At 37.3% G+C, this 11,596-nt stretch overlaps 1 protein-coding gene across 2 annotated transcripts; it reads right to left on the bottom strand.

The window, feature by feature from the left end:
- Window positions 1-235: 235 nt before the first annotated feature.
- LOC127949323 (ubiquitin carboxyl-terminal hydrolase 38) lies at window positions 236-11,024 on the bottom strand. Of its 2 annotated transcripts, none has more exons than XM_052546424.1 (11): window positions 10,859-11,024; window positions 8,279-9,008; window positions 7,553-7,688; window positions 7,031-7,160; window positions 6,672-6,773; window positions 6,343-6,501; window positions 5,584-5,777; window positions 5,268-5,361; window positions 5,025-5,131; window positions 1,380-2,643; window positions 236-628 (listed from the first exon to the last, which is right to left on the bottom strand). In XM_052546424.1, exons 2-11 carry the CDS (start codon window positions 8,958-8,960, stop codon window positions 467-469), a joined length of 3,030 nt encoding a protein of 1,009 aa, XP_052402384.1. In that variant the 5' UTR covers window positions 8,961-9,008; window positions 10,859-11,024; the 3' UTR covers window positions 236-466. The 2 variants fall into 2 exon arrangements, with proteins under 2 accessions (XP_052402384.1, XP_052402383.1); XM_052546423.1 differs by having other exon boundaries at window positions 10,819-11,004.
- Between the last annotated feature and the right edge of the window lie 572 nt (window positions 11,025-11,596).

Raw genomic sequence — 11,596 nt, 5'->3', positions numbered from 1 at the left:
TTAAAAACAGGTATCACCTGAATGAATAAAATAACTTAATTGTAATTAAATAATTGACAAAAGCATATAACTGTAATCCTCATCCCAGAAGTTGAAAAACTTCCAATTCAAATATTGATGCAAGCAGTTCACTGTATAGTATGGTCCAAAAATATTTTAAAACCATTCTCTGCCTAATGATTTGTTTAGAAAATGAAACAATTAAGATTCCAGAATGAGACCATAACCATTACTGTATTTTGTACAAATTTATTGCATGCCCATTTCTGACCTAAAGTACTCAAAGTGCTTCAATTAATTTCAAATGAACGTCAATGTAAAAGGGAAAAACCATGCAAACCAGAAAAATTAATAAGACACATCTGTTCTGAGGTGGCACACTTATCCACACTGTGGGCAATTGGGACAAAACAAATGCTGTTAGCTGGACTGTCCAGTGCTCTGAGGCCATGTCTGTGACCCTTCCTTAGAAGACGAGTCTGCTGACTGTATTGAAGCCCCCTCCTCCACCCCCACCTGAGGGCCCACAGCTGCCAGGAGGCTCGTTGTCATCAGAACCGTTGGGTCGGAATGAGCAAGAAGCAGAGGTTGCTTGAAGAGCTCGAGCTCTAGCATTCAGCTCCTGCTCCTGGAAGGAAAAGAAAAAAAGGGCTAAATCCATGACACAAAGGATTTTTGACAAGACTTTTATTTGAAAATGTCAGGTGGAATAATAATAATAATAAAATTCAGTATCTTAATATATTGTAACAATAAATAATGTATTGAACTTTACAAAGAGCCATAAGGCTTTATAAAATAATTTAATGTCCTATGTTTTTCCCCTTTTGTACCATATTACTTATTTGTTAAAATTACTTACATTTTTTTTTTATTAAATTTTTTTTGGGGAGGGGGTACCTTTATTCATCAAAGAGTAGAGCACTGCGCTATTAAGCGCAAGGTTGGGGGTTTGATTCCCCGGGAACACATGATATGTAAAAATTGATAGCCTGAATGCACTAAGTCACTTTGGATAAAAGCATCTGCTAAATGCATAAATTAAATTTTTTAATTTTAATTTTATTCATAGAAGTATTAAATCAGCATATTAGAATGATTTCTGAAGATCATTTGATACTGAAGACTAGCTGCTGAAAATTCAGCTTTGCCATCAGATGAATAAAATATATATTTTTAAACAAAGCCTTAAAACTGTTATTTAAAATTGTAACAGTATTTCAGAACATTACCTTTACTAATTGTATTTTGATCAAATAAATACAGCCTCGCATAGAATAACAGTAGTAGTATATTTTTGTTTAATGCCATGTCAGCATCTTAGGCTATTTTCTTGGAGAGCATAAAAGTGCACCACAGACAAAGTACAATATTCCCACCTGCAGGAAGAGTTTGTTGTCTTTGGTAATGGCATCCATCAGCTCCTTCTGCAGGGGCGGCTCTCCACTCAGTCTTGAGCCATTTACAACTGACCCAGGATTGCTCGGTTGTCCACCGACCTCTTGTTTCCTGTAGATCAGGACATAGGCTGTGTCCTTAGGGAAGCGACCGGTGACGTTCCGCAAGGACTCAGAGTTTGTATAAGTCACACGGCTGTCATTAAACAAGAACCAGTCGGTGGACTTGTTGTCAGTGCATCCCATTTCCTCCTGTGTGGCTGTCGAGCGCTCTGATAGGCTGGAGCTTTCCAGGGGCGTAGAACTTGGGTGAGCTACAGAACCGTCAGTGTTACTCACATTCCTTCCATACGAATAGTAGTGACCGCTCTCAGAGGACATCCCAGAATGCACTACAACAGAACTCAAAACATACGGCACTGACAGCATCTCCGAATCACTGTCGTTTGTCTTGCCATTTGTTCTGTTTTCTGTCATCACATCCTCCTTTTGAGAAGGTTTGAGCTTCTTAGCTAGATTCTCACCACTCTCTGGGGAGTCGGATGAGGAAGACGTAACTGAGATACTGTGTTGGCGTAAAGGCAGGCTCATGTGCAGCGGAATGCCTACATTGTCCAGGATCTTGCGACGGACGTGACAGGTGGCATCGTACGAGAAGCGCAGCAGAGTCAGAATGAGGTACTCAGGTGCCGCCACCACCCGCATGACCTTCTCGGCCCTCTGAAGTGAGGCGCAGCGTTCACAGAAGTAGCAGTTCTCATTCTCTAGGATTTCTGGAGCTAGGAAGTAGTCGACCAAATCTGGTACAGACAGTGTGGGCTCCTCCACCGGCCTCTCAATCCTGGTTCCTGCACCTTCTTTAACCGAGCCCTCCGACGATTCACTGCCTCCATTCACCGCCCCTTGGCAGGGTCCCACAGAGGAGGAGCTTTTGTGCTCATCGGTGGGACCGTGGCACTTGGACATCGAGGGGCAGAATGCAAGAGAGAGGTCTGTAAATGGCTCCTCTTTTTCTGACAGGCTGTGGCACTGCAGGCAGCGGATGGCTGTCGAGAGTCGACCACCAAACATACGCTCCACTAGAGTGCGACCATCTCCCTTGGGTGCTACAGGATCTGGATTCAATGGCATATCAGCGACTGGCTGACTTACAGCATTGTTTAGAGTTTCAGCAGAAGTGCTTGCAGGTTCAGGTTTTGGGCTGTTCACCTGAAGTTCTGAGAGAGTCTTCTCTTCTTCATGCAACCTTAATTTCACATAAGAAGACAGAACAAGACACATGAAATGCATAAACTCCCCCTGCTGTCGTAAATAAGAAAACGCATTATTTTATTGTTTTTAGGGCTGTCATCAATTAAAGGAACCTCTTATTTACATAAGTAAAAAACCCAGCAACTTGGTTGACTAGTAAAATGATAGCTTTGCAAGCCCTATTATATATATATATATATATATATATATATATATATATATATATATATATATATATATATATATATATATATATATATATATTAGGGGTGTAACGGTTCACAAAATTCACGGTTCGGTTCGATACGATACACTGATGTCACGGTTCGGTTCGGTTCGGTTCGATACGTTTTAGATACAGCAAAATGTAAAAACATCTCAACTTTTCAGAATGCCGCAAGCGCACCGCGGGTCATGTGACAAGAACTAACCAATCAGCTTCATCCTTTCCCGTAACAACGTTGAGAGCTCAGCCAAGATGAAGGATCAGCTGATCATAGTTGTATATGGATTGCAATTTTGAAATAAATTTAGTAGCAGAGCTACTGCAAGCGATTTTTAGAGCTGCAAATCCATTTATCCTTCGCTGAAATTTCCGCGTCTCATGGAGAGAGCACGTCATTGTTGCTTAGCAAAGACAGACGCCTCATGAGCGCTTCTGCCCAAGCGCTTTGGAAAGGAGGAGAAAGACGCGCTTAGCGTTTTCCACGCGTTTTTAGGCACGATATGTGAACGGCCCCTAAGGCGCTCGCTCACTCAGCACGCGCTGAAGGCTCGTTGCAAAATGTCGAATGCCTTTAACAGACCAGAAATATAAGATCCTAAAATAACCAACAGGTCTGGTGTTTGGGTTGGATTCCCTGTAAGCTATAGTTTCTAAATGCTGCAGGGATAGTTTGCTGCATGCATGTTTCTCCTTTTTTTCGTCTTTTCCCAGATAGTACTGACGCATATATCCCAGATATTCACGCTGGTGTTTTTTTTTTTTTTTTTTTATTCCCGCTGGTGTACCCTGTCATGTTGCAGATGCGACATACCGTTGTTTTTTTATCCACCACTCTCTTGCCATCACCATTATAGCTTAAAGGGAATCCAAAGTGCACCCAAACACCAGACCTGTTGGTTATTGGAGGATCTTCTCATTTCTAGTCTGTTAAACGCATTGGCTATTTTGCAACGAGCCTTCAGCGTGTACTGAGTGAGCGAGCGCCTGCTGAGTAGCCTAACATAAACATATAAGATGGTGTTTTTTTCTTCTTCGGGAGTGTCAGGGGCGTTGCCTGTTACGTTGTTTGGGTTATTGGGCTACCTTGTTGAACGCATATCATTATATTTCTCTCTCTCTCTTTTTTTTTTTTTTTCAAATATAATTAATTACTCCAACGAACCGTTCGGTATACATAATGCGTACCGCGTACCGAACCGAAAGCGTCGTACCGAACGGTTCAATACGAATACGCGTATCGTTACACCCCTAATATATATATATATATATATATATATATATATATATATATATATATATATATAAACAATATATTTAATACATAATATATTATTAATTATGTATTATATATAAATGTATATAATACATAATTAACATTTTTATTGCATACTTGTTTAAAGTTTAAATAGTTTTGTTTACTTTTTCCCACTTTGCACTTCTTAACAGCTCTTACACTCTGTAGTGAAGCAGTGACATGATATTATTCTTATAAACAGTTACCAGCATTTAAATAATAAAAATATATGTATTTAAAACATACACATTACAGTGAAATGCAACAGTTACTGTATGGTCCTTGCTGTAGAAAAAGTGATTTTTGGATGAATCCCTCTTTGTAAACTCAAGAGATTTGGATTCTGACAGTACATTTTTATGCAGGTGGCAGGAGAAAGACAACCATTCTGGATTCTAGATAGCAATAAAATCACACTAACCCATGCAAATGAAGAATATGTGTAACTGCCCAATAAGAAACAACTACAACCAACCTTTCCCCACACATTATGGACTTATATTTGGCCAGTTTATACTGAAGCTGACTGGCTGTCCTCTGACAATCTTCTTCTTAATATCTGTACAAATAAATGTGTGCTTTGCTTGTAGTTTACTTGCTCATTTATACTTCATACTCCTTGAGCTATGAAAAAAAAATATATATATTACAAGGGTATTTTATCCATTATTCCTGACAAACATGAACCAGAATACTGTGTGTTTGTGTATGTGAATTTTTAACAAAGACTAATGTCTGGTCAGTCTTCAGCTTCAGCTCAGCTCGAAATCAGCTCAGTCTGGCATTGCACATTTACAGCAAAACTCTTAACTCTGAAACATACATCATTGTTGCCATAGCCATTTTCTGAGTTTACCTGTCCAGCAGAAAGCGCAAATACTCTGAGCAGTCTTGCTGGGATCCGGCTGTAAACCACGGCGGCCGAGAACCCTCCAAAAAACTCCTTGGAGAATATGCTGCTCTCTGGTGGGCAAATAACATGATAAATAAATCACCAGCAGGTATGCTTAATACTCTCATTTAACATGCCCACCCAGCAATGCCAGACACTGTAATGTTTCAAAGGACATTCCGGAAACTGCACAGAAGATAAACATACCTGTGTGTGGGCCAAGAAGGCAAAGAGAAGCTGGAGCTTCTTCATGAGGGTGTTGCTACCATTTAAATGCAGAGACATAACGTGTCGTCTGAAACTTTTAAAGAGAGACTGTTAAAAATATCAGAAATACATTACAAAATATAAGAAATATTTAAATGCCTGAGGATCATTTTATGATGCTTTATATTGTGTTTACTTGCAAATCCATAAAAAAGTAATGCTATCCTGCTGCATATGGAGAATGTTAATGTTAGATTAATGACAGTAGAACAGTGGAGAAAGAGATCAGATAATATGCAACAGATTAAAAACGTACTCTGTAGCCATGAATAAAATTTGGATGATGCTGTTCATGTAGCACGTGTTGCCCAGATTCACAAGTCCCGTCTTTCCCGTTTCAGATTTTCCGGTGATTTTAAGCAGGCCTGAGGCAAATGAATTTGACTGAGAGGACCAGGCACTTTGGTTCAGAACAAATTTGATCTTCTCCTCGTTAGGTTTAGGTAGTTCCTACAATAGAACCAGAGGAGGATATAAAACAGATGAAGCATTGCAACACACTACTGTTTTAAAGTTTGTGTTCAGTTTTTGAAAGGAATTAACTAGTTTTGATCAGCAAGGATCTATGAAATTGAATAGCAACAGTAAACACTAATCATGTCCCAAAATATTTCTATATTACAAGTGCTTTGTTTTTAAACTTTCAAAGATTTAAAGCACAACATGAATGTTTAAGCATCATACTAAAATGATTACTGAAGGGTCATGTGACACTGAAGACTGAAGGGCTGCTAAAAATTCTACTTTGCCATCACAGTAATATAATTTCTTTTGATAAATGTTAAAATAGAAAAAAAGTTATTTTATTTGTAATATTTCAGTTAATTACTCAGTTATTACTGTATTTGTCATGCCTTAAGGAACATGAGACTTCTTTCAAAAATATTAACTTTACCGACCCCAAACATCTGAAGTACACTCTATTAAATACTCTATAAAGGACAAAATGTTAGCAAAACATGTTTACTGTTGTACACCAGAGCCCGAACCAGAGAATCCCTGTTTTAGGTCTTACTTTAATGGATTCAAGAATGCTGTCATAGAGGTCTGGGAAGCCAGAATATTGGTACATCATGCAGTGAATGAGTTCTGCAAACTGCAGCAGGAAGGTTTTGCTGTTGGGAAGGCCATCATTCTTCAAAGACTTTACAAGTGGAACTATATGAGGAACCACCTGGTACAAAAGACAAGGGTTATATGATTCACATAACACGATTACAAAGCAGATATTAAAATGCTCAAATCAGATACTAAAAACCACAGCTCCTTAAATGCATTACAAACATTTTCAACTGATTAAAAAAGAAAAAAGAAAAAGCGAAGCAATGTTCACAGTGGCCTTACTAAGTGGAAGGCTTCGGGAGAGTGCTGGAAACTAAGCAGCATGTGTGAAAGAACCACCAGAGCTGCCTGTCTCACAATGGGATACCAGAGACGATTGAAGACCTGTAAACGGACAAACAAAAACACATCCATATACATAAACGTACAGAAAAGCATCTGCCAGGCTGGTCCGAACAACAAGTTTTTAGGCATCAAAGAAAATAAATAGTTTATGGACTCAGCTAATATAATCAATTAAATTCTGATCCATTCCACTTCCCAATACTTTCTACAAACCAGAACTCATATGCTGGAGTTGCTTGTAATTCTCTAAATATGTCAATTTGAAAGCTCTTTTATGAGATTTTTTACACACAAACCTGTTCAATTTTGAGCAGTGTGACATCTATGAGGATGGTGAACTTTTGAACTGCAGCAAGACCCTTTAATAAAGCAATGACCCAGGTGTCCACATGATTGGCTAGAGGCCAGGACAACCAGTCAATCATCCTGAGAAAGAGAGAGAGAAAACAGGGTCAGGACAGGCAACATATAAAATAAAAGCCTTACATAAGAGTCACAGTGCCACAAAAAATAAAAACTGGCAACATTTTGACCTCAACATTTAACCCAAGGAAAATAAAATAACAAAACAAACACTACTAATCTGTTGAGCCATGATGAACACTACACTCTTTCTGAATGACCTGCATAAATGCAATAACTACATACTTGAAGCACACAAGAAGTAGAGAAAACAACATGATGGCAGTTGAATCAAGGGCTTAGTCTTTTAAATGGACACATAAGCACTATTCACCAGCTTTACACAGAGCACGCACGCGCACACACACACACACACACACACACACACACACACACACACACACACAGAGTCTGACCTGCAGAGTGCTTGTGTCATACTGGCATCTTTAACATTCTGGTCAGTGGTGAGGCTTTTGATGAGGACTGTGATCATTTGCAGAGGGATGTGCTGGACCAGGCTTGCTAGAGCAATGGAGGGTTCAAATGAAGGGTCTGAAATGAAAAAAAAAAACAGTGCGGAAATATCATTTTTGAATATTACATTATGATTTCATATTTGTGCATATGCCAGTTTTTTTTTTTTAAAGGGGTCATTTCATACTTTTTTTATGTGCAAAAATATATCTACCATATTTTAAAAGGGTTAATTTAATTTATTGTTTGACTGAAAATGTTTAAATAGTTTAAAAAAAATAGTTTTTTTTTTTTTGCCATTTTCCACCCTTTCAGACCATTAAAACTGAACGGCCTGTTGTGTTGCCATATAAATAAAAACACCCCTTTCAATCATTGTTTCACAATGCATGTTAACATGTTAAATGATAAAAAATCTGTCATTATTGACTGACCCTCATGCCTATAATTGACCATTCTGAATCATTTTTATAATGCTTCTGCAATGTTTTCAAAGCTCCCTTCCAATTCATTCTAATTTCCTTAATTTGAAATACGAATGAAGGAATTATGCATTTATATAGCGCTTTATTGTGTATTTCTGTACACCCAAAGCATTTTTCAATCATGTGGGGCAATCTCTCCTCAACCAGCAAATACCATCCCAGGAGGAATCATTGCTTACTGACCTGTGGATGAGATGATGGCAAACACCTCCTGCAGTGATGGTAGCAGCGTGGCCGGCTCGGCTTTCCAGATGCTCTGCAGCAGCACGCTCACCCTGGTCACCTGGGTCACATACTCCCGCAACTCCCGCTCTTCAGTGGCAGGACAGTTAAAATACGCAAAGGTGCGCACAAGCTGCTGGCAGAACAGAACTCCAGCCTTCTCTCGTGGGACGCACTGAGGGAAGTCCGTCAGTATGGTGGCCAGCTTGGCACAAGTTGCTGGTTCCGGCCGTTCACAGATGATGCGTAGGACCTCTGTCTGTAGCAGCGGTGCCAACTCCAACACAGCCGGGCAGCTGATGAGCAGTCGGAGGGAACCATGAACAAAGTCCAAGATGGCAGGGTCTCTGTGGTCCAGAGAGCCATAGCCCTGCTGTAGGAGACCAAGCAAGTATTGCTTACTGAAGAAGCGGGCAAACTCATCGCGATGGTAACGCGCGTACGCTTCTTGCACTTGGAGGCCAACCTGTCGCTGAAAAGCATCCTCACCCAGGAGAATAAGGCGAGTGGTGAGATGATACAAGGCCTGGCACTGCTCCTCGGTCACTTCCTTTTCTGCAGCCTCCATCACTTTTTTCACAATAGCCCGTTTGACATTCAGAGGATGGGAGGAGCTGACCAGCGCTTCCAAAATCTTATCCATGGTTGGACTGTATTGTACCACAGGAAAAGTTGAGGTAAGCTAATGGAGCTGTAACAGTATTAGAGAGTGAGATTATTTCTTGTGTCAAAAGTATTAGTAAAGTGAAAATTGTTGTACACCAGCTTTTTTTATTTCACATTTATACTACATGCATACACATTTAATTTTTTTTTATTTTATCTTTTACCTTCCTGTTTACATTGCTGAAACAATAAATTCAGTGACACAGAAACTTTATTCCACCACACAGTTATTAGAGTTTTTTTTAAAGAAGTTAATTAAACCTTACTTAAAAATCTAACTTATGTTAAAATGAATGTTAATGAGTATATTTCACTCAATTTCTCCTATTGTCATCACTTTGAAGAAACTATTACAAACAAAATGACATGTATTGCCAAACTTCCGTATTAACCAAAAAAAAAAACACTTTAGATTTTCCTTTACAAATGTTTTTTTACATATTCCTCATAATAAAAAATAGTTTTTCTATCAAGTAGTATAATTGATCCATTAATCAATTAATATCATAAACGGATTAAATATATTTACAAATTAAAATAAATTCAACAAAATTGACAATTCTTGTCAATGCATTAATTCTTGACAATGCATTATTATAACACTGACATGAATATGTGTGTGTGTGTGTGTCACACAAAACCAGCCTTATGTGTCAATTGAGATTTGTACATCATCTGAAAGCTGAATAAACAATTTCCATTGATGTATAGTTTATTAGGATCTGACAATATTTGGCCGAGATACAACTATTTGAATATCTGGAATCTGAGAGTGCAAAAAAATAAATAAATAAATAAAAATACTGAGAAAATCGCCTTTAAAGTTGTCAAAATGAACTCTTAACAATGCATATTACTAATCAAAAATTAAGTTTATTTATATATATATATATATATATATATATATATATATATATATATATATATATATATATATATATATATATATATATATATACACATACTGGAGGACATTTACAAAATATCTCCATGGAACTTGATCTTTACTTAATATCCAAATGATTTTTGGCATAAAAGAAAAATCGATAATTTTGACCCATATATAAAGTATTTTTTTTTTTTTTGGCTATTGCTAAAAATATACCCCAGCGTTTTGTGGTCCAGGGTCATAGATAGATAGATAGATAGATAGATAGATAGATAGATAGATAGATAGATAGATAGATAGAAATAGAACCCTCTTTGTTTACTATCTTTATACTTTTATTGCTGCCAATTCTTGGCATTAATATAACACTGACATGAAAATTCTAAGTAAAGATTTAAGTTAAAGGAAGTTTAAATTAGTTAAAGATGAAGTAGTATGTCTTTAAGTATTCATAGAAATGACAAAGCTGCTTGTATGAGAGACAATTCCAACTGCTTATATTATTTCATGTCTCTTACAATGTCTAAACAATGTTTTCCTACTACAAAATAAATACATAAATAAAATAAACAAAAATAGGTCAACCCAAACAAATGTGAATTTGAATTTATTGCGGGTTACTGACCTAGACAGAGCATTCTGGAATGAATCAATATCATATGTTATGCGGTTTGCTGCAAATGAAAGCTCTAAAGCTGTAATGAAGATAAAGCTACCTGCTAACTACTCTGCTAGCTAGCTTGGCTAACACAAAGCAGTTAAGCAACCATATAGTAGGACGACACAATAAAACACGAAGCAGAGAAAGATCGCACACACCGTTTACAGATTTAATATCTGGTTGGTTCCTATCGTTATGGACGATATCAGCAGCTAAGTGGCTGATTTAGAAATCGAAACACACAAATGCCACAGCACTGACTTAGCAAAAACAAGAATTACTCGCCTGTCTTTTCTCAAGGATGTCAGCAACGATCGACACTCACCAAATTATGTCATTCCAAAAATGTATTGGTACAGAACTGGAAATAAATCTAATCAAAAGCCGAAATACATATTTTTAAGATATTAATGTTGTGAGCTGCTTGGTAAACTGCGACCTCTTTCAATCAGCTGTTGAAACACACATACGTCATCTAAACGCGCAGAAGTAATGTTAGGACCCACACTTGAGTCCAACATATGAAAAAATTATAATGAATCGTTTATTTTTATAATAATTCAATATTATAATAATTCTTAATGGTGATAGGAAACCGAGGTTTTCTTAACTGTTTGAGGGTTTCATGAAATTGTGTCGATAAATGGCTCTATACTCTTTTAACACATTAGCAACATCTGGTGGTCGGACTTGGTTTCTCCACCAAATCTAACAAAACATCGCGGAGAAGAGGATGGACTGTGGCTAGAAGGGATACGGGAAAAACCTGAAGCTATCAATAAATTGAATGTTCTACCGGTTACATTTACATTTAGTCATTTAGCTGAAACTTTTATCCAAAGCGACTTAGAAATGAGGACAATGGAAGCAACCAAAATCAACAAAAGAGCAATGATACAAAACGCAGTATAGCAATGGCTTTTAAATAATATAGTAAATAATAATAATAATAATAATAATAATAATAATAAAACACAGAAAGAATAGAAAAAGAATAGAGCAAGCTAGTATATTTATTTAATTATTTATTTATTTATTGCTTTTGTTAATTGCATAATACATG

The sequence above is a fragment of the Carassius gibelio genome, chromosome B1, assembly GCF_023724105.1.
Source record: "Carassius gibelio isolate Cgi1373 ecotype wild population from Czech Republic chromosome B1, carGib1.2-hapl.c, whole genome shotgun sequence".
Classification (NCBI taxonomy): domain Eukaryota; kingdom Metazoa; phylum Chordata; class Actinopteri; order Cypriniformes; family Cyprinidae; genus Carassius; species Carassius gibelio.
Note: the sequence above shows the minus strand (reverse complement) of the source record. Positions and strands in the feature narration are given on the sequence as shown.

Bases quoted from the DNA above. Each gene is read 5' to 3' on its own strand.
- LOC127949323 (XM_052546424.1), bottom strand. From the start codon at position 8,960: ATGGATAAGATTTTGGAAGCGCTGGTCAGCTCCTCCCATCCTCTGAAT. The intron at 7,161-7,552 runs GTCAGACTCTGT...TCTCTTTCTCAG, and splicing joins ATGACACAAGCACTCTGCAG to GATGATTGACTGGTTGTCCT. The intron at 629-1,379 runs GTGGGAATATTG...TTTTCCTTCCAG, and splicing joins ACAACAAACTCTTCCTGCAG to GAGCAGGAGCTGAATGCTAG.